At 41.6% G+C, this 21,958-nt stretch overlaps 1 protein-coding gene across 3 annotated transcripts in view; it reads right to left on the minus strand.

Moving 5' to 3' along the window:
* The window catches only part of PKHD1 (PKHD1 ciliary IPT domain containing fibrocystin/polyductin), a 260,769-nt gene that overhangs the window by 11,815 nt on the left and 226,996 nt on the right, over window positions 1-21,958 (minus strand). For 2 of the 3 annotated variants that reach the window (XM_051812579.1, XM_051812572.1), the window contains 4 exons: window positions 19,012-20,017; window positions 6,979-7,114; window positions 6,377-6,464; window positions 2,806-2,913 (listed from right to left, as the gene is read on the minus strand). In XM_051812579.1, coding sequence (XP_051668539.1) covers window positions 2,806-2,913; window positions 6,377-6,464; window positions 6,979-7,114; window positions 19,012-20,017 — 1,338 coding nt within the window. Of the gene's footprint in view, window positions 1-2,805; window positions 2,914-6,376; window positions 6,465-6,978; window positions 7,115-19,011; window positions 20,018-21,958 lie in introns of those variants that run through there. The other variant, XR_007908532.1, reaches the window with a different exon arrangement.

The raw sequence follows: 21,958 nt of genomic DNA on the forward strand, positions 1-21,958 counted from the left end.
CTGGAAGATGCTTAATACTATCCTTTTAAAAATCAGAAAAATAGAGATGTTTTGGTTCCCTAAGTTATTTCCAAAATGCATTCTGAATGGAGATGAGCCTGGCTAGGAGAGGAGTTTAGCAAAATTGCCCCTGGTACTCTCTATAGACCAACTTGCGGGATGTGGATTAGCACATGAGCTCATTACTTTTTTTACTACCTGACTTATTATTGGTCCTAATCCCACAATTCTGATCATTTTGACAGATGGATATTTCTTTTATTTATTTGAGTTCCACTTTTAGTAAAAATCTAAAAGTCTTTTTTTTTGTCAATTCATTAAAAAATAACAATCAGAACACTGTCAGATGGAGGCTGGAGACCAGGACAAGGAGCTGTAAGTACTTTTAAGAGAAACTAAATAGATTTGTGTCGGTGTTGTCCACCTGAACAAAACTGAGCTTCACCAGAACAATGTGGGAAGTATGTTCCAACTGGGAAAAATTTGCCTGCAGGTACAAGCACGTATGAACTTCAGTTGAGAGAAGTAATCTCACAGGTATCGAGAACTCTACACAGACATGTGCTTAAAGGTGCTTTGTACCACTCTAAGAGTTTGTGAATAGACTTCTCTTGGTTTAAATGAAAAGTGGATATATCAAACCCATTGGGATCCAGATCATTGAAGTAAATATGACTGTAAGGCAAGGAGCAAGACTGTGCAGTGGGGCTATGAATAGTCTACTCTCCCCAGGAACTACCACTAAGACATTTGGGATTATTGCATTCAGCATCAGCAGCACCTTCTGAGCCGCCTCTAAACAGCAAATTATGCCAGGATGAGTACCCAGAGCAACTGGATCATGGAAGTGTATCCCAAACATCTACTATTTGATGGTTTGATTTTGTTTTGTTTATCTCAAACCGTAAGTAAATCTCTTCAGTAAGAATCTGGCAATATAAAAGCCTTTATACTGTCTCCATCACAGTTCCCACTTGCAACAAGCAAAAGGGATGGTTTCTTTGGTGTATACTTTTGCAATGTTTATTAAAAGTGTGCAATACTCTGATTTACACATGTGACACCTGCACAGCTGTCCACATTGCTGCCTGTAAACATCTCTGGGAGGCAATGGTTTTAAGCTGAAAGAGGGCATATTTAAACTAGATATTAGGCACTGACACAAGTTGTCCAGAGAAGCTGTGGCTGCCTCATCCCTGGAAGTGTTCCAGGCCAGGTTGGATGGGGCTTGGAGCAACCTGGGATACTTTAAGGTGTCTCTGCCCATGGCAGGGGGGTTGGAACTGGAGGAACTAGATGAACACTCTGCCTGACCAAATGTTTCAGAAGAGATCTCTTTGCCCTTTGTGCAGACAAAAGATTTGGGATATCCCTGAGATAGGTTTCAAAATACATTTCATTGAGGTGTGCTTCCAGCCTAAAGAGTCAGATCCTGTGAGGTACTAACTTCCCATCCCCTCCCACTGAACCAAAGGCAGTGAGACCTGCAGGTGTTTGGCAGTATACACCTCAAAACATACAGAAATCCTCCTTTTAAAGGCCCATCTCCAAGTCCTCACTGCACCCCAATTCTCCCTTTGCAAAGCTATGGGAACACTCGATGTGGATGAGCCACTTGTGACAGTTTAAATGTTTGCAAACTTCTAATATTTTGAGCTCAGATTTTTTCATCAGCCACTTCCACTTGGCCACTTCACCAGTCAGGTGTACTTGTCCCCTCTGCTTTTTTCTGGCTGAGGCAAGAGATAAGATATATTTACATATATGTGTATATAAGATACATACACACACATATATGGGGACTATATCTATATCAACTATATCTATGTCTATCTAGAAAGATATCCATATATATATATCCATATATATATATATAGATGGATGTGATACCAGAATAGAGACTTTGCATGTGGTCTTACAGCATCCATATCTTAATATGTTTTTGGACTTTGTGCCAAACATCATGTTCCTGCTTCTCCATAGACTTGCCTCAGCAGCAATTATGAGACAAGACACCAACACTTTGACCCCTGTCTACCTTCAGACCCAGATTTATAGATAAGTTCAGGCCCCCAAACTGTTGTACAGATGCTTTTCTTGTGCAGATGTCTTGAGGATTTTACAAGCCAGACGTTCATGTGGTGCTTTCTCCCCCTCAGCTGTATATCCAAGGAGACATAAGCACACCTGTCTCTTAACCATTACTGGGTTACTCAGAGACCTCATGCAAGTTGTGTTATCTTGAAGATGCCAAAATTAGCTCCATAAAGCACCAGGAGACCCCTTGTAGAGCCCAGTCCTGAAGTCATGTTCTTAATGTGAATAACCTGTTGCACCCATAAAGATGACCAGGTGCAGGCAAACAGTCAAGAACAGGCACTGTGAAAATAACTGGGAGCACAGATGGAAAATTTCTGAATACAAACAGAAAAAGAATAAAAAGAGAGAATGTGAGGACTCAATTTGTCGGAAAAATTCTGCTCTGGCAGTTTAGCTGACCTTATGTACCAGATTTCCCCAGGGATACATAGCTAGGGAATCCAGAGAGAAATAGGCACCTTTCTCTGACTTTTTGTACTAATTCATCTGATTTAAGAGACCTTGTATGAACAGCACAGGAATCACCAGCAGCTCTCCTGCTGTCTGGGGAATGCCAACTTGGACATGGAACAGAACTCAGGCTATTTAGAGGTTTGGCATTGCTCCACTTATTTAAGCAAAGTTTAACTGCCTTTTTATAAATTCAGGCCACCTGTAGGGTTTTGATTTTACCAAATCAAAAAATCTCCAGAATATGAAGCTTACCTGGAGGTGATGTGACAGTGAACACAAGTCTCCAGTTTGTACCTGTGCTGGAGACAGCCAGACTGGAAAACCTTGCGCATCCATCTATGACCTGCACTTGGGTGAGCCCTAGAGAGTCAAAAGAAAATCACATTGCAATTAACAGCACTTAAGGACCTCAGACAATCCTTGTGACTTGAAGGAGACTTCAGAAAGCCTAAATCCATTGTCCATCCTAATCATAAACATCATGTCTAACCCCAGAAATTTCACACAGGGTCAAGTCTTCAGAGGAACTTGCAAAACAAATTCCTGGGGGATTGGAGGGCTTTAGTTTCTAAATATTAGTTCTTTGAGCTGATTGTGAAATGGCATTTACTGTACATCATGAGGGTGTAACATGAAAACAAATGTTAAGAGGATAAAGCAAAGATAATAGGATGTCCTAGAAAGTTCCAGATGCTCATATTTTTGATTTAACTCATGCCCTGTGTGACTAAGTGTATCACCAAGGTTAGGAGAGTGTTAATGAGAGACTATTGTCTCTCGTAAAGGGGTGTTCTCAAGGAGTCAGTCACTGTAACTCAGGGAAGAGCTGACTCTTTTCTGGCAGGAGTTCCACCTCATTGGGGCACATCTCCTTCTGTCCAACTGTTAGTTCTCTTTGAATTTTTCTCCAACTCTGTCTGATGCTTTGAAAGGTATTTGGCCGTGAAAACTGTCTGTGGTGACTGTCCTGAGATGGTACAGAAACCTGGCAGGGAAAAACTCCATGGGGAGCATTAAAATGAAACCCAGGAGAGTGAGTTTCTCCATCAGTTTCCCTCTTGTTGTGAGCTATCAGGGAATACATTCTGACCCAACACCTACACTCACTATGGTTGTTATTTTTGTAGGCTCTTTTAAAAAGTTGTAATTTACTTTGCAAATGGATCCCCATTTTATTGTGTGTATCTTTGAGCACCAGCCAAGTCCTGGCCTTTGAGTGATGCTGACCAGGTCTGGTCTGCATTCAGGCTCTTGGGGTGAGAGGGTTGAAATCCTAAAGACTGACAAATTTCCAAATGTTGGTTCAGGTGGGGGTGAGATGCCAGAACTTCCTTAGGATGCTGGACTTGCTCCAGTGATCACAAACACAGACTTTTGCCTGCTGAAAGACAACATATCATAACTGTTTGCTTTATGAAACAGGTGGGTTGACATTTTATTGCAGTTAAGCAGCACAGGTGAAGGGACATCAAGTTGAATGTGAGGAGGACATTTCTTCTCTGCCATTCTCATGTTCAGGATATTGAACAACGTGGAGAAGTAGCAAACCAGTGTACGTCCAGTTGTCCAACACAAGCTCTTAGGCAAAAGCATGCCACATATTAATTATTTAGCAACAAAAATGATAGAGTTTCCCCAGTCTATGACTATGGTACTGTTTAATTGCTAATATCCACTAGTTTTGACCACATATATGGTTTTATTCTATTTTTATATAGCATCTAACACATCAAACCTCTAATTTCATTGTACATCTCCAGGCTCAGCTGGAGTGAGATAGATGGATAGACAGATAGATAGATAGATAGATAGATAGATAGATAGATAGATAGATAGATAGATAGATAGATATCAGTGATATATAAATAACCAGTAGTTTATGCTGTGAATAGACTTGATGGGGATGTGGGAATCTAGATTTCTTTAATTGCTCCAGCCAAAACCTGGCTCATTTGTCTACTACCCGTGATCCTCCTTATACAGTATCTGCATGGACTACTGAGATTTTCTTGGCTCTGACAGCCACTGTAATATGGATTTTAGAGAGGGTCTTGTCAGCTATGTTCAAATACTTTATAATTGCCATTTCTAGTCTGTGATGAAGCCTGGAGTGCTGTACTGTACTTCTCAACAGAGACAGTCTCAGCTTTTGGGCACATATGCTTCAAAGCCCAGAATATTACAGATATATATGGGAGTCTTCACAAAGATCTCTCAGGCAAGCTGGTATTTAACGTAGAAGAAGCTAATTTGGAGCTAAACTGCTTTCCACGAGGCAGTTTGGCTGCTGTCAGATGCAGCAGCCTCAGTGTGTGAGACGGGACCCATTTCCATTAAATGTCGCTTTCATGTGCCTCGAAAGACGGGAGCAATAAGGACGTTTGTCAAAGGAAAAACTGCAGCAAACTATTACATGCAGAACATCTGCACTGTGCAGCTCTTTCCTTGCTGGAGTTTATTGACTATTAATTTGATGCATGTATCTTTTAAAGAATGTCTAGTGCACTTTTCAGTGACTTTCTCTTTTTTCCTGTCTTTTTCGCTTTCTCACTTTTCTTTTCTTTCTTATTCTTTCTTTCTTTCTTTCTCCTTCTCTTTTTTCTTTCTCTCTCTTTCTCTCTCTCTTTCTTTATTCTCTTTCTTCCTCTCTTTCTTCTCTTTCCTTTCTGCCTTTTTGTGTTCTATTTGTTTTTCCTTCCTTCCTTCCTTTCCTCCTTCTTTCCTTCCTTCTTCCCTTCTGTCCTTTTACCCTTCTTTCCTTTCTTCCTCCCTTCCCTTCTTCCTCCCTTTCTCCCTTCTTCCCACTGTCATCCAGTACTTGATCCAATAACCTGTGTCTCTTCCAGACCTAAGAAGTTTAGGAACATGCCCTGAAAAAGGCGTGAAAAGCAGTAGAAAAGACCAAAGTATTTTTTTAACCTGTAAACCTGGAGCTATGATGGGACAGGAATAATTTCTGATTAAAAGAAACAGAGATTGAAAGGATGAGAAGTTCTGATCTACAGCATGAACACCACTTATCTTCTCCAAATGTGAACTTTTCAAGTCAAAATTAGCACACAAATGGGCTTTCTGTGAACAAAATGCTTTATCTGCAGTAGGAAACCTCACTTCTCATTTTGTGTGTTTCTTGTCTATATTTAAATATTTTAGCAATTAAAATTAGGATGTGTTATAATCAATATAATTTCCATTTTCTAGTTTACCAGCATATGATCTTCCCCAGATTTTGGTTTAGCACTCTGCTTAAACAAGGTTCTATACCTAAGCATGTTCATATAACCTCGAGGGAAATGCTCACATGCTTAGAGTTAATCCTGAGTTCAGGTCTTTCAATAAATGAGGACCAGAAGGGAAATATTTAGATCGTCATGAAAAAAAAAAAACACATTTTCACATTAAAATATGCTAATGGAAAACAATAGGCAATTGTTTCTGTCTCTGCTTGGCCAAATCCCTTGCTGGGATAAACAGGTTGTCATGGACTGTAAAGAAATTGTCCTAAATAACAAAAACTGAAAATCAAGTGTTAGTATTTGTAATTCTTCATTCTTGCCTTTTTGATCTCAGATATGCCTTTTCAAGACAAACTACTGGATGTACTTCCTTTAAGCTACCAGAGCACAAAAATACTTTGTATAAGCTTTTCTTTCTTTTTCTGCAGCATATGACTGGGCAGTTCACCAAACTCCCACTGCAACCTTCTGTTTCCATCCCAAAGACTAGTTTTCAAATTCACTATTTCTCAGGGAGAACCAAATTTATCCACCATTCTGCACATCTGCTTTGCCATAACCCCTGATATAAGGAAACACGTCCAAACCTTTCAGCACAGCCTCGGAGGAGCCCTTGAGGTGAGCTGATACAACCCAGGGTTCTGAAGGAGGCCCCAGTTTGTCAACTCTTTGACCCTGGGAGGAAGAACAAAACAGAAGAATTAAGGTTTTGTCTCCTCAGCAAGAGAAAAGAAAGTTTTGATAGGTTTAACAACTGTAATAATTTTTAATGACCAGTTGGAGGGCAGTTTGCAGCTACATGTCACACGTTACAAAGTTCACCAGAACTCTTTACAGAATGGGTCAGGCTGGAAGGGACTACAGTGGGTCATCTGATCCATCCTCCCTGCTCAAGCAAGGTCATCCCAGAGCACATGGCACAGGACTGTGTCCAGATGATTCTGGAATATCTCCAATGAGGGAGACTCCACACCCTCTCTGGACAATCTGTTCAGTGCTCGGTCACTGCACAGCAAAGAAGTTCTTCCTCATGTTCAGGTGAAACTTCCTGAGTATCAGTTTCTGCCTGTGGCCTCTTGTCCTCTTTCTTGGCACCACTGAGCAAAGCCAGGCTCCATGTCAAAAATGTCAAATGTGAAAATAGTACAGAATTAGTAGAAGTATCCGTCAACAGAGGGGGACATCCTACCTTTCTGTCCAGGAAAATGATTTTTGGCTGTACAGGAAGTTGCTTCTCAATTTCTCCATCTGAGGGTTGCACCTGAACAGAGATCTTGTAGGGTCTCACATACAGACATGTTTCTGAGTGTTGTCTGCTTGTGTTTCTTTCACAGGCAAAGGAATGTAAAAAAAAAAAAAAATCAGAAAATTAATGTTATGAAAACACTCATCTTTAGTCCCAGACCTAATTTCCATCTTGCCTAGGAACGACACTTTATCTTCTCTTCTTGTGACTTTTTGCCTTGGTAATACAGGTGTCAATATTCTGTTATGAATAGGAAGGAGCACTATATCAAACACCTACTAATTTACCTTATCATAGCACTTTGATTCCTTGGATGAGAAGAATATGTATGAAATACAATACAGACAACCTTTCCAAGCAGAAAGCAGCACCAAAGTAATAAAATATCCTTCGGTTTTAATCCTCAGCTTACAGATGAAGAAGTGAGAAATGAACAAAATAATTTATGTTTCCTGTCCAAGGGAAAGATTTCCAGTGAAAACCTCTGAGCTCCTCTAAGAACAAAGTTTTGGTTCCTCTACACAAGAACAGCACTTAAAGGGCTTTCCTGCATATCTTTATCCTGCCATCACCTTCATCATCTGCAAAGTCTGCAGACTGAAATAAAGCAGTTGCAGACACCCCCCTTGAAAGACACTGGTTTTTCCAAGCCTGAAATTTAAATTAGAGCATCCCAGGAGAGTGATTTTGCATTTGAATAAAGAATCAACACTTTATTCTGAGCCTGGATCATTTCATTCCCTCTCCCAGTGCTTTGTATCATTTAGAATCTCATATATATATATATATATAATTTATATATATATAAAATGCTCTAATCTGCAATTGCAATGAAGTGACTGGAGCTTTGGTATTGTCTTGAAATGAAAGAAGAAAAGCTATTCATTGATCTCTACTGTTTGCTTAAAGGTGTTTACAAATACGAGATATATGGAGCATAAGTTTCCTTTGTTTTTAACTGATTTTTTTCTAGGTTGAGTTTTGGTTGTGGATTTTTTTTCAGGGTATTACTCTGCATTACAAACCAGAAGCAGTTGATACTGCAGCTGATGGGAAATACTGGTCTGAACCACAGATGCTGGAAAGATCAATTGAGGTTTTAAGGATATGTGCAGGCTCAAGAGGTAGCTCAAGGACTAGAGATTCAGTTCTTATCTTGGTTCTTTTTCTTTTATTTTTTGTGTCAGTGGAAAAGTCTGAAAGGCAATGCTAGGTTTGAAATTCATGTCAAGGGCATCAATAATAAGGTGCTCTTATCCACCTTCTTCCAAAAATGTGAGTTCAACTCTGTGACCAAAACTCACTGCAGGACAACATACCAAGTCACACCTGTTTTCCTCATTTTCTGTGAACTCCCTGGCTCCCTCTGCTCCCAGACAAGTTTAGGTGAGTCTTGTTATGGCTTCTGTAAGCCCCAAATAATTTTGTTTCTCTCCTCAGTTTCTGTAAAACTGATAACAGAAAAAATGCCCTGACTCAACGTCCCAGGCCCTACATGGTAAAACTGTGCTTACCTTGCACATAAAGGAAGGCTGCTGCAAAATGTGGATCTAGGAAGCAGTTCCCTCTCCCTGGGGTGAGTAGAATCACAGAATGGTTTGGATTGGAAGGCACATTAAAGATCATCTCGTTCCACCCCTGCTGTCATCAGCAGGGGTACCTTCCACTAGACCAGGTTGATCCAACCTGGCCTTCAATAATTCCAGGGATGGGGCAGCCACAGCTTCTTTGGGCACACTGTGCCACCCTCACAGTAAAGAATTTCTTTTTATCATCTAATCTATATCTCTCCTCTTTTAGTTTAAAACTGTTCCTCCTTATTCTATCACTTTTTGGGAAAAGTAATGGCAAAGAAAACAAAAAAAAAGCGAAACTAGATATGGATGCCTAAAAATTGAAGCTTAAAAGTGAATGCCTGCTTGCAGGTAATTTGAACCTGGTTAACACAGCAGGGAATGTGGTGTTTATATCCCACATGGTCCAATCTGACTCATGCAGTGAGGGAACCCCTGCCTTAGGATTCAACCCTGCACACAGCAAGTTATATCCCTGCAAGTGATGTCAGTGTGGAAGAGGAGAAAGGAGCAGCCTGCTGCTCCCCTGGGGATTTGTGCTGGAAGGAAAACAGGCTTTTTCCTGGTATAGCTTTGCCACAAGGAGGTGGGGAAGGACAAACATGCCTGTAGCCTGGCAAAGACAGGAGCAAAGACCTGCCTTCCTCCTGCGGGCATGGAGGGCATGATGTTTGTCACTACCCTGGAGTCTCCTGCTGGGCAGGAGCAGGTTGTTTTGCAATTCCCTGCTGACAGAGAGCATCTTTGATGCTCAGTGCCTTGCAGCTCTTCTAAATGTGGTCACAGCAGGCTGCTGGTGATACCTTAGTGAGCAGGGATACCAGGGATCCCAGATCCCATCACCATCAATGCCAACATGTGGCTGCTGAATATGCTGAGGCTCCACAGGAGAGCAAATGCCTGTCCTTCAACAGCATGGAAGTTAGAGGGTGTGGAAAATCAAGGGTCTGCTGCAGGATTAAAGTTTGATTGAGAGACTCGGTGGAGAGATTTGGGACGGAAGAAATGAAGTGCCTCTGAAATCAAGGAGAACTTGTCATTTTTATTATAATTGCAATAATAACTGTAATCATAAAATCAGAGAATTATTTGGGTTAGAAGGGATCTTAAAGAGCATGTAGTTCCAACCCCCCTGACATGGTCAGGGACACCTTCCACTAGCCCAGGTTGCTCCAAGCCCCATCCAACGTGGCCTTGGACACTTCCAGGGATGGGACAGCCTGTACCAGGGCTTCCCTCATAGGGAATAATTTCCTCCTAATATCTAATCTAATATCATAATATCATGTCACCACAATAATGACAACAACAATAATAGTAATGAAAATGATGATAATAATAATAATAATAGCTACTATTATCAATTGACTTCAAGGGGAAAGAAATTGGGCTGAGAGACTGGGTCAAGTGTCCATTAAAGTTGATGGATACATGTCTACTAGAGAACTAAATAATGCCAAAAACCACACCTTGGCACTGACACACGATTACCTCTACCATTAAACTGTCACTCTGTCATTAACTCTGGTCTAAATCCAATGGCAAAGTCAGGGACAACTCCCAAATGGTCTGGGAGCTAATACAAAGAATACTCTCACCTGGCAGTTTGGATGAGGCCACCCTGAAATATGTCAGCAGTCCTTGGTGCCAAAGAACACTCCCTGGCATATTTTATTTCCTATTAAATATAGACACTGAAACTAATTGAACAGTTTTCTGGGTATGTCTGCAATGCTTGCACTGCAAAATCAGTATATCCTTGTAAGGGGAAGGAAATTGGGAAGAATTCAGGTAATAAATAATATGTCAAAATGAATCATGACCCAGACGAAGAGAGATTTTTCTTTGTTTTTGAAAACTAGAGATTGCTGGTGAATTCAACACAGGCTACAGGAAAGAAGATGCTGCAGCAAGGACAGGAGATATTCAAGATGAGGACTCATGGAAGGCAAAGTAGGTACAAATTCCCTGGAAGGACTGTGAGAACTGTTGCCATCTTTGGGTGAGAGTGGGTTCTGATGTCATGTGATGATGAAATAAGCCAGGTACCAGTACCTTTGCACTCTCAGCTGCACTGTTAGAGCTTTGTCTCCCCCTGCAGATCTTGTCATTGATTAATAGAGACAGGGAAAGAAACATGAGCATCCAGAAGACAATGAGTAGTCTGAGGTCATTCCTATTTTAAGCAAAAAAGAAAATTTGAAGGATGACTTTATTTCCACCAATGTCCATATTTTCCCATATGATAGAAAGAAATTAAAGAGAATGAGAGCCCAGCTCCTGACCCTGCACAGAATAGGACCAAGAATCACATCATGTGCCTGAGAGCATTGTTCAAATGCTTCTTGAGCTTTGGCAGCCTTGGTGCTGTGACCACTCCCCTGGGGAGCCTGTTTCAGTGTCCAGCCATCCTCTGGATGAAGAACCCTTCCCTGATATCTAACCTAAACACCCCCCAACACATTTTCATGCCATTCCCTTGGGTCCTACTGCTGGTCATCAGAGTGAAGAGATCAGTGCCTGCCCCTCCACTTCCCCTTGTGAGGAAGCTACAGACCACAATGAGGTCTCCCCTCAGTTTCGTCTTCTCCAGGCTGAGCAAACCAAATGACCTCAGCCATTCCTTGTATGACTTCCCCTCTAGACCCTTCTTTAGGGCAACAAAGCTGGTGAAGGGTCTGGATGTGGGATCATCAGAAACGTTTAGAGGGAGGGGGACAGAGCGGATGCCTCAAATGGGAGAGAAACATTCCCCAGATTTATTAGTGACTTTCATTAATTGCTGCAGATGAGTGGAAATACTCCTCTTTACAAAGCCAGTGGTGAAGAGCTAAGCCAGGCCTCCTCCATAACACAGTCCCCAAGTTTACTGTGGGAGAAAGGTCTTTTATTAAATGTAAACAGCATCCTGCCGGAGGTCAGAGCTTTGCCGCTGCTGCCTATCCCAAGGTAATACCACTTTAAGCTCCACATAAACTCTTAAACAGTTTCTATCCTAAAACCAGACCGTAGGTGGTACAGTTTTTTACGATATGTTATAATAGTGCAATAAATCTGTTAGCTTAAAATCGAATCTCCGTGGCCTTTTAGAGAAATCATCATTAAATGCAAGGCCCTGTTAATGATGCCATCCCAGTGAAATTGTTTAATCTGCTAGGGGGGTGGAAGGTCACCAAATGAATTTTTTATAATACATCAACTTGACACGCAATAGGGAAAACTGTAATAGATAAAAGCAAAGGAAAAGGGCACTGTCTTCTTCTGATAGGTCAATAGCAGCCAAGAGAGTCACTCATCCACTTTTCCTTCACTACCGTGCTCCTTTTCCATTTAATATGGACACCCAATTAATACCTCAGCACCATAGACAACCTCATTTTAGGTGAATTATAGCAATTTCTTCCCCCTTCTCTGAAATGAAAGTGATCACAATACATCATAGCATTGTGCGAATTAACGTTAATTGATTCGAGTTACCAAGCATTGATGGGCCACTTCTATAATCTGGTCCTTATTGGGAGCTGGAAGGGATGGAGGGAAGATTAGATTGCATCCCCCGTTGCTTTGACGACGGCGGTCACCTGATGGCTTGTTAGACAGTTGTAGGCTTCTATTGCCGGCCCCAGTGGGGTCGTCAGTAAACTGGAGTGATGTCCAAACATCATTACACGCTGCTCCGATATTAAAGCAAAGGGATTAGCACCTTATTGCAAGCAACCTGGATTTGTCATTGTGCTGTCGTTATCCAATTTCCAGATGATAATGTGACTGTGGCCTGCGGGCACAAGGTCCTACAGCCAAACCAAGGTGCCTCTGTATGTGTGAGTATATATATATATATATATATGTACACTTGTATACACATATGCACATGCATACTTCCCCACAAAGACCCAGCACCCCAAGCCATTTAACCCTTTGCTCACCAGATTCCTGCTTAGCAAAGCATGTGGAAGAATTTTTCTCCCTTTCCCGCTCAGCACACAGCAGTGGTCAAGAGCATGATGGAGCAGCAAAGCAGCCTGACCTGGGAGCTGACACGGATGTCACTCACTCAAATGTCACAGCAGACAAGCTCTGCTGATGGACGTGACACCACTCACATGTTAAATAAGGTGGAGTGGGAAAAGGATTGGTCTCTTGGAGATCTGGCTGGCAGCTCCTCTCTGCTGTTGTGCCTGTGTCGTGTAAATCATCACTTGTACTCCAGGTCCCACTCATTTTTAAGAGGGGAAACAGATCCAGTTGAATTTTGGAAAGCTATTGTCAGAGCAAGCTATGGTTTTCACCACAGTTACGTGGTGGGTAGGACTTCTAATAGCCTGATTCTTGAAATTCAAAGGTGTCTATATAGTTAGAGAACTTATGTAGCATCATCATCCCTCATATGACTGTTCCTGACATTGGCGATTCATCTTTGATGTCCAGTGTCAGGTCCACCAGAAGCAAAAATTTAGCAAAAGGCTATGTAATGAAAAAATTCCACTGCTGGGACCCACAATGACTCCTTTAAACTCTTTCCATGTACATTGTCACCGTCTTCAGGGAGGGAAGATGAGTCTAAGTCTCTGAGCTCATGATGACCGACTACCCCTTTTGAACTGTGTCACAACTACTCAGTTTCCCAGTACGAAAAGAATTATAAATTGAGATCAAAATAATGAAATTTATCCTGATTCCTAAAGTGTAACATGATCACAGAGTTTTATACAACATAACACTCCTTTTGCATCTATTAACTTTCACTTTATTCTCATGAAATTTCTTATTCTGTTTCTCCTATAAGAAAGCCAATACAGAATCCTACTCTTTCAATTAGAAACCCTATAGGTTATTCATATGCACTTTTACACTGTTTTACTAGACTGCTAAATGAGGTATTGACCACCTTAACTATCCCCAAACTACTACTAAACAAATAAATAAAATTCAGAATGTGGCTTTGGCCATGTGGCTAAGGGAAAAAAAATTATGAAAATATTATTGAATGGGAAATGGGAAATGGTCTTTTTCCAGTTCTATTGCAAGATTCTTCCGGTTTATTATCTGAGGAGGAACCTATTTCTCTTTTTAAATGCAAATTTACCTCTTGATAACTTATACCCATTTGTTCCTGTGCTGTCACTGTCCATCAGTGCCTAGAGATTCCTCTCCAGTATTTACTCTTCCAATGTATCTTCACAGATAGGACACTATCTCCCCAGATTTGCTTTGACAAGTTAAACAGATTCTTTACTAAATAGTTCTATGATTCTATTCCTTTTATCTTAAAATAAACTCAATTTCCATGATCGTCTTAAATGTCCTTTACTGTATCTACTTGAGCTGAGTTTGTCCTGTTTGCACATCAACAGTAAGAGTGGCACATTCTCCACAAGAATATGCTCTTTACACTGTCCCTATGAACATCTGACCTAAAATGAACTAAGTTTAATTTAAAGGAGATTTTAAGGTTAGTTTAAGACCCTGAGTATTATCTTTTCCACATCTTCACTTTAGGGGTATGTGGCAGATAAAACCTTGATAGAACCTCAAGTGCTGCAATAGCTGCAGCTCTGACATAGGGTTTTTAGCATCCTGCCTTTGCCTGCTCATTGGAGGAAAAGTTGGATGCCTACACAGAAAGAAGTTGTCATGTCCCTTTTGTAAAACCCTGTGGAATTCCACACCCCAGCCTTTGCCTGGAACCTGCACAAAGGTTACCAAATCCAAGCACTTTGTGTCAGTGTCAGAATTCATCTCATCTGAACCTTTAACCCTGTCTGCCTGTGTATGTGCCATGTGACACAGGGAATTAGTGGTAATATCTCATTTAGTGCTCTGCATGAGCATTGCTGTTGGAATGAGCAGTTCTTTGATGATTTGCTTCCCTTTTATTCCTTGCTGTGAGTCTCAAACACCATTATTTCCTGCACACATGCAGTTTTTCAGAAGCTACCCCAAACTTAACTCTTAACAAAGAAATATTTCACTTTGTAGCAGCTTTAAAGTCCATCAAGCTGGAGTAAAGTACCCTGCTCTAGTATGGGGATATGGACTAAATGGCTTCTGGAAGATGTCTAGAATAATATTTCTTATTTTGTAAAAAGGCATTTGCACAAACACACACAATACATCCACAGCTGTGCTTTTTTGTTCTTTCACTTTCATATTTATATTGATATTAGAAAAATTTTCAAAACAGAGATTTCTGTCTCTAAATACATCACAGTATATATTACACAGAGACATTCACAGGAAGATAAACTATGCGATAGACATCTCTGACTCTCCAGCTGTGCACAACTATAGCAGTCACAGCAATCACCTCTGTCTTCTCTTGACAAATTAATGAGCCGTGCTTGAAGTGACCCTAACAAAGGAGTTAAATTAAAACCATGTAAAAAAGCTCTTCAAATCATAACAGACAAGCCATTTTTTTAAAGGCTTGGCAATGTGATATACTCACTTACTGACTAGATACCCAGCCACAGCAGGGATTCCAAGGCTCCCTTCAGCCTCACTCTCCTGGGCTGCAGAGATGAACATCCAGTCTGTGCAAATCAAAGATTTTTTTATTGTTGTCTTACAGAATCATAGAATCATTAAGGTTGGGAAATATCTCTAAGATCTTTGAGTCCAACCAATAACCTGGCAACATCGTGCTCACCACTAAACTGTTTCCCCAAGTGTCACACTCACCTGCCTTTTGAACTCTTCCAGGGATGGTGATTCCACCACTGCCCTGGGCAGCCCACTCCAGTGCCTGAACATCCTTTCAATGAAGAAATTTTCCCTAATATCCAATCTAAACCTCTCCTGGCTCCACTTGAGGTCGTTTCCTCTTGTCCTATCACTTATTAGCTGGGAGAAGAGACCCCACCTCACAGCAACTTTGTTTCAGGTAGAGAGAGAGAATGATGCCAGAGGAGTCACTAGTCTGAAAACACGGGGAGATGGGCCAGAGAGGAGTGCAGGTCCTGTATATCTGACAGCCCAGTTGAGTTCTGCACAACTCAGGGATGAAAGCAGAAAAATACACTGGAATACTTATCCTGATTTGTAATCCCAGCCCCATTATCCTTGCCCGTGCCAGCAGAAAGAGAGACAGATAGACAGTGGGGATAGTACATGTCCCAACAGGAAAACCCTGATTTCATTTCACAAGTTATCTGTGGCTTTATTGCATCAGAAATGTCAGCCATGAGTAATTCCAGAAAAGCTATGACTGATGGGGAGCAATAAATAACACTGCAAAGGAGCCTGAGCAGCTGAGGGTGGATGAGAACTGAGCTGGTCCAGGACCTGGTGATCTGGGTGTTCTCTTCATTATATATGCCAGGTCTTCCCCTAATTGGGACAGGGAATCTATGGCTTCAAGTTAGCACTCCTCTTGTCCCTGCAGTAAAACAAGTTTCTTCCTAGGGACCTTTCCTGATCCTGATCCTTGCTGCTTGGAATTTTTCCCAAAGCATGCACAGATAGGGAGACAAACCCCAGCTGGAAGAGCAGTCCCAGTGTGGAGATGTCATTTGTGCCTGAAAAAAGGTAGCCTTGAGGTTTCTTTGATGGCACACAGAGGAGGGTTCTTCCCTCCTTTAGGTGATCTTTTGGGACCATGTGATGGAATGGTATAAATAATAGAATCATGGAATGACTTTAAAGATCATCTATTTCCCACCCCATGCCATGGGCAGGGACACCTTCTGCTATCCCAGGTTTCTCCAAGCTCTGTCCAACCTGGCCTTGGACACTTCTAGGGAGAGGCAGCTACTGCCTCTGCAAGCAATCTGTGCCAGAGCCTCACCATCCACTGCAAAACCCCCTGTGTCAGTTTTCTGCTGTCCCATTTTGCAGTGTCTGACAATGTAGCACAAACACCCTCACTAACAACAGTGATGTTAGTTCTGCTGATCAAAAATCCTGTGTGTCTTCAGAATTTGGCCCTGATTTAAGATTCGTTCTTGCAAATAATATTTTCTCGCTGTGCTTAATACAACACCACAATAAAAGCCCTCAGAAAAAAACAAACCAAACGAAACCAAAAGCACAAAACTAAAAACAACAACAAAAATATCCCCACACTTGAAAGCAACAAACCAGAACCAAAACAATAAAGCAAAATAAAGATTCCTACAGTCACAGGCTGGTGTCCTCACTGTGAGTGACTCTCTACCACAAGCCACACAGTGTCTAGTAGAAAAGTTAAGCATGTGAATAGTAGTTTGTATCACTGGCAGACATCAGGATGGTACAGGGGTCAGCAGTAAATGGTAGAGGATATGGTATTAATTAGAGAGAGTAAGTCTTAGACAAATCCAATTTCTTTCTTGCATAGATGGAATAGGCTTATACTTGGGTAAGGCTCAGTAGTGCACAACATCAAAAAATAACATTATGCAATATCAAGAGAGTACACAATGAGGTTGCCAAACATCAAATCCCACATCCCCTATTAAAAACAGATGGGATATTACCTTTTTCATATTATCCATATGCTTTTAATACAGATTGAGGATCTGAGGCTGAAATATTCTGATGTCTGGTCCCACCCCAACCCTGCTCCTCACAGCCTCCTCTGCAGACAGGGACTCCCATCTGGGCTGTGCAAATAGTGGCTGCAAGAGGCTGAAAAGAGCAAGATGGAGACAGGAAGGAGGGAGAGAAAGGGTTGTTTCTTGCTGAGGAAAAGAGGAATGACCTTCCAAAAGTGAGTCTTAGTATAGAATATCAATTAAAAATTAGAATGTACAAAACTGATCGAGAACTTGGTAACTGGCAGAGCTCAAAGGGGAAATTATTGTAAAGCAAAGGAGTATCCTGTGTTGTTCTGTCAAAATCAGCTGCAGGTCTGTTGTTGTATTTGCATCAAGATACGAATATAAAGCCACCACTGATAAAATGCATGGAAGGATTTGTGGACTGATAAATTATGGAGAGGAAACTTGAACATGGGCACATAAAGCATGTGGGATGTAGGATCTGGGCAAATGAATGAATCAGGTTCTGGAAATCTAGAACTGAAAAGGAAATAGAGCATACAGTGAGCAAACAGAAGACCACGAGCTCTCCTATTTCTGTGGGGAAAATGGGCAAATGGGATCACTGGATTGTAAAATTGGGATTTAATAGCACTTTTGTGTATGGTACTGGTGTCATAGAATACCAGATTGGAAGGGATCTCAAGGATCTTCTGGCCCCACCTTTCTTGGCAAAAGCATGGTCTAGACAAGGTGGCCCAGCATCCTGTCCAGCTGAATCTCAAAAGTGTCCAATATTGGGGAATCTATCATGAAGGCAAACTGTGGGTTTTCATTTATGCACATTTCCAAAAGTATTCAGAAAACAGAGACAGAGAAGGAAACACTCACGAGAACTCAAACCTTTCGATTTTTTTCAAAGCAGTCAGTGAAGTGATTTGATTATTCTCGAGGTATCTGGAGGAGGAGGAGGAGGAGGAAGAGTCAATGCCCAGAAACTCGTTGATGTAAAAGTGAAGGAAAGAACAAGAAGCTCTCATGGGAAGCTGGAGAAAGAGAGGCTCCCAAGAGAAAGTGGGTGAGTACTTGTGACAGCAAGAACAAGGATAGCATCCAACATCTAGGCACACGTTCAGGTAGTATTGGATGTGTCCAGCTCTTGTAGCTTCTAGACCAGATGGTTTTCTGTAATTTTAGCCAAAAAGAAAGTTCAACACTCTAGTATCAAAGTGAATAGCAGTGGCCCGTATCATGCAGGAGATTGAAATATGAGAGTAAAAAGACTTTTCTGGCCTTACATTTTAAAAGTACAGGGATAAAGGTTTAGACCTACAAATTAGATGAGGCTACAACTTATCTTTAATAACACATCTCTGATGCAACATCAATTTGTAAATATTTATAGGTTTAATTGTTTAGAATTTAAAAGCTATAATAGTCTGAATTTCTCTCAAAAAATTCACTTTACCAGATACTTTACAGCTTCAAGGCAGACTCACAGGAATTCTGTTCCTGGTTAAAAGCCTCATGGATGTCTCTACGCTACAGAGATTCATGAGCACCAAAAGAATAACATGGTAATTCACATATAGGAGTCCAGCTGGTACTTGGGCATAGCTCTGTCTTCAGAGAATCAGAGAATAATTCAATGGTTTCAGTTGGAAGGGATCTTAAAGATCATCTCATTTCAAACTTCCTGCCATGGGCAGGGACACCCTTCCCTAGACCAAGTTGCTTCAAACCGTGTCCAACCTGGCCTTGGACACTTCCAGGGATGAGGCAGCCACAGCTTCTCTGAGAAGGTCATGGAAATTTCATGTGTTTCAACATGGGTAGTCATATTTCAGCCAATAGGGGACTTGTTTAATGAGCAGATCAAGTGGATAAATTGCCTCACTACACTTAAATCAGTATGTGATGATAATGATGTATCTGACACTTACCTCCTGTTACCTTCTGCTGGGGACAGCAAGCCAGCCTGAGTCACCATTAAGGTCTCAACTGGCAAGCCAAGGCCTCTCTGAAGGTCTCCAGTTTGATGAGTGTTGATAATTGTTCCGGCCAAACTCTTTAATCTGTCACTTGTCAACTCACTTCTTGGATGACCCGGTGGATCACCAAGTTCAATGATCAGCACCCTTGATGGACCAGCTGTATCAGGTGGCTGCAGAGCTCGGGTGCTCACTGGTTGCCTCCCCACTTCCTGTGAGCTGTATCTGCTATGCAAGGCTGTGCAAAAGGCCATGTTAGGGCAGTGATACTTCTTTTTGCTGGCATTGGCTGAGATTACCTTCAACATGCTTTCACCTCCCAGCACGTGATGGACTACTCTGACTTGGTCATGGCCAACCTTCAAGAAATCAGCCAGTCGATGTATTATAGTTGCCTCATCTTCTTCCCCAACAGCCTCAGTTACAGTGAAAGCCACAAAAAGGGAAAGGCCAGCAACTATTTCTACTGGTTCAGTCTCATGGAGGAGAACATAGAGAAGATTGTCCTCAAAGCTGAAGTAATTGGTTCCTGCCCCTTCATTCAGTGAAAAAGAAGATGGTTTTGGAGAGACATATCTACCTTGAACGAAAACACGAAGGCTGAGTGGTTCACTATAGAATATGGCCATGGGCAGCCTGGTTGTGTTTTGGCCACTGAGGAGGAAGAGTCTGAAAGCCAGAGGTGGGAGGTCTGGGAAGCAAACCGTGGTGAGTTCGGGGGATGGCAGCACAGAAAATAGAGTAGAGCGATGCTCTGCAGGGTAACACCAAGTGTGTGAAGCCATGTCACTGAAGGTGTCCATAAAGCTGCCAGTCACTGTTACCACTGGGAACAGTCTCTGGCTGTCCACACTGGAGTCCAGGTTTTCTAGGATGACAAGTGCATGATCTGTCTGTTTGCAGAAGTAGCCTTGTACTGAGGGCTTGAAGATGCACTTACTGTCATCTCTGTAAATTCCTGGAAGAGAATAAAGGGAAATTAGGGGAAAAAAATTGTTTTGGACATCACCTCAATCTTTTGTTTTATAGCTGCTTATTTTCCCATTCAGAGTTCAAAATGACTTTTGTCAGCTCTAAAATTTTACATAACTTTAAGAGAATCCTGGAGGCTAAGGGATATTAAATAGGTAGAAACCAGATCTGCTGTCTTGAGTTGAAAGTTGTTGAAGACTCCTAACAGACAGAAAAGCATCACATATACTTACCTCATTCTTTAGATATCAAATTTTGGCCACCACTGAAAAAGCAGGCAGCTAGACTGTTCTTGGATCTGATCCAGCACTACACCCCTATGTCCTTGTGTCTTATACATTCTCCTCATTCTAAGCCTGTACAGGACAGCAAATCAGGGTTTGACTGCAGTTCTTTGGGAAGATAATTTAACTTTCCATGAAGACATCTCATCCCACTCACAGGGATTGCATTAAACAAACAAATAAACAAAAACAACAAAAAAACACCAAAACAAAAAACCCAAACCAAACCAAACCCCAACAAAAAAAACCAGATCAAACAAAACAAATAAAGAAACAAAAGCTAAAACAAAACAAAACAAAAACTGAGAAAGGACCAGAACACTATTAATCTCCTCCAGTGATGACCTCATCAAGTTTTAGAGATAGAAAAAGCACTAGATTGAGATACCTACAAATAGTGAAGATTCTTATGTGTGCTCCAAGTGTCTAAACTCCCACTGCACTCAGTGGAGATCTGAAGTTTAAACCAATTGCCCACAGGCAGGCATCTACATTTGCATGGGATGCCCTGAGAGACCTGAGACATGAGACACAGGGTCCACAAAAGATTTCTGCCCTGCAAGGATGGCAGCTGCAGGGCTGGTGGGACACCCCACAACAGCAGAAATCACACTAAACACACACTTGTGGTAACTGAAGCATGCCCAACTCCCCAGCCACCAATACTGACAAAGCAGTTTAAAAACATGAAGTTCACCCTAAAATACTTCTCTTTAGTCATCTGGATTGCATTTTACTATCCTATAACTTTTTTTTTATTGACCAGAGGTAGAACCTGTCACTTGAACACAAGTGAATGGGGTCACATGGACTTCTTTTGGTAGCTGCAACATCTGTAGATATAACACACGGTCGATAGGACTGCAAAAGCCCCTTTAGATAACACTTTATTCTTTCACTGAATATAAAAGAAGTCAAAATCCTTACACATATGTCAGAATTTGCCACTAAATCCCCTTCCAAGTGTCTGTGGAGACAAGTCAAGAGGATCCTTTTATGGAAGGCTCTGTAGAGAAGAGACATAACCCACACAGTCTTCTGAGTTAGAAAGATAGAATGGTTTGGGTTGAAGGGACCTTAAAGCTCATCTTGTTCCAACCCCTCTGCCAGGGACACTTTCCACTAGACCAGGTTGCTCTAAGCCCCACCCAACCTGGCCTTGGACACTTCCAGGGATGGGGCAGCTACAGCTTCTCTGGGCAACCTGTGCCAGGACCTCACTACCCTCACAGGGAAGAATTTCTTCCCAATATCCCAAGTAACCCTTCCCTCTGTCTGCGGAAAGCCATTCCTCCTTGTCCTGTCACTCCATACCCTTGACTGAAGTCCTTCTCCAGCTCTCTTGCAGCCCCTCTAGGTAAAGAAAAGTGCTATAAGTTTACAGTGTACTCCATCTGACCAAATATAGGTCTCTGCTTTAAGATGAGAGAAATTTTGCCTCAGGCTGTAACAATGAGATCATCACTGATTATAAAGAGAGAATAAAAGTAAGAGTTCAGATACGGGCACCAAAAACATAAACATTTCTGCCTGGAGCTTCTTAGGAAAAGAAGTGTGTTTCTGTTTTTCCTTCCTCTCTTCAAAATAAAATCAAAGGAGGAATTTGCTGCTGTAGCCAGCTAGAATTGTCCTCCCTCACCTAG

Source organism: Manacus candei, unplaced genomic scaffold, assembly GCF_025592945.1.
Source record: "Manacus candei isolate 608988 ecotype Guabito, Panama unplaced genomic scaffold, ASM2559294v1 h1tg000007l, whole genome shotgun sequence".
Lineage (NCBI taxonomy): Eukaryota > Metazoa > Chordata > Aves > Passeriformes > Pipridae > Manacus > Manacus candei.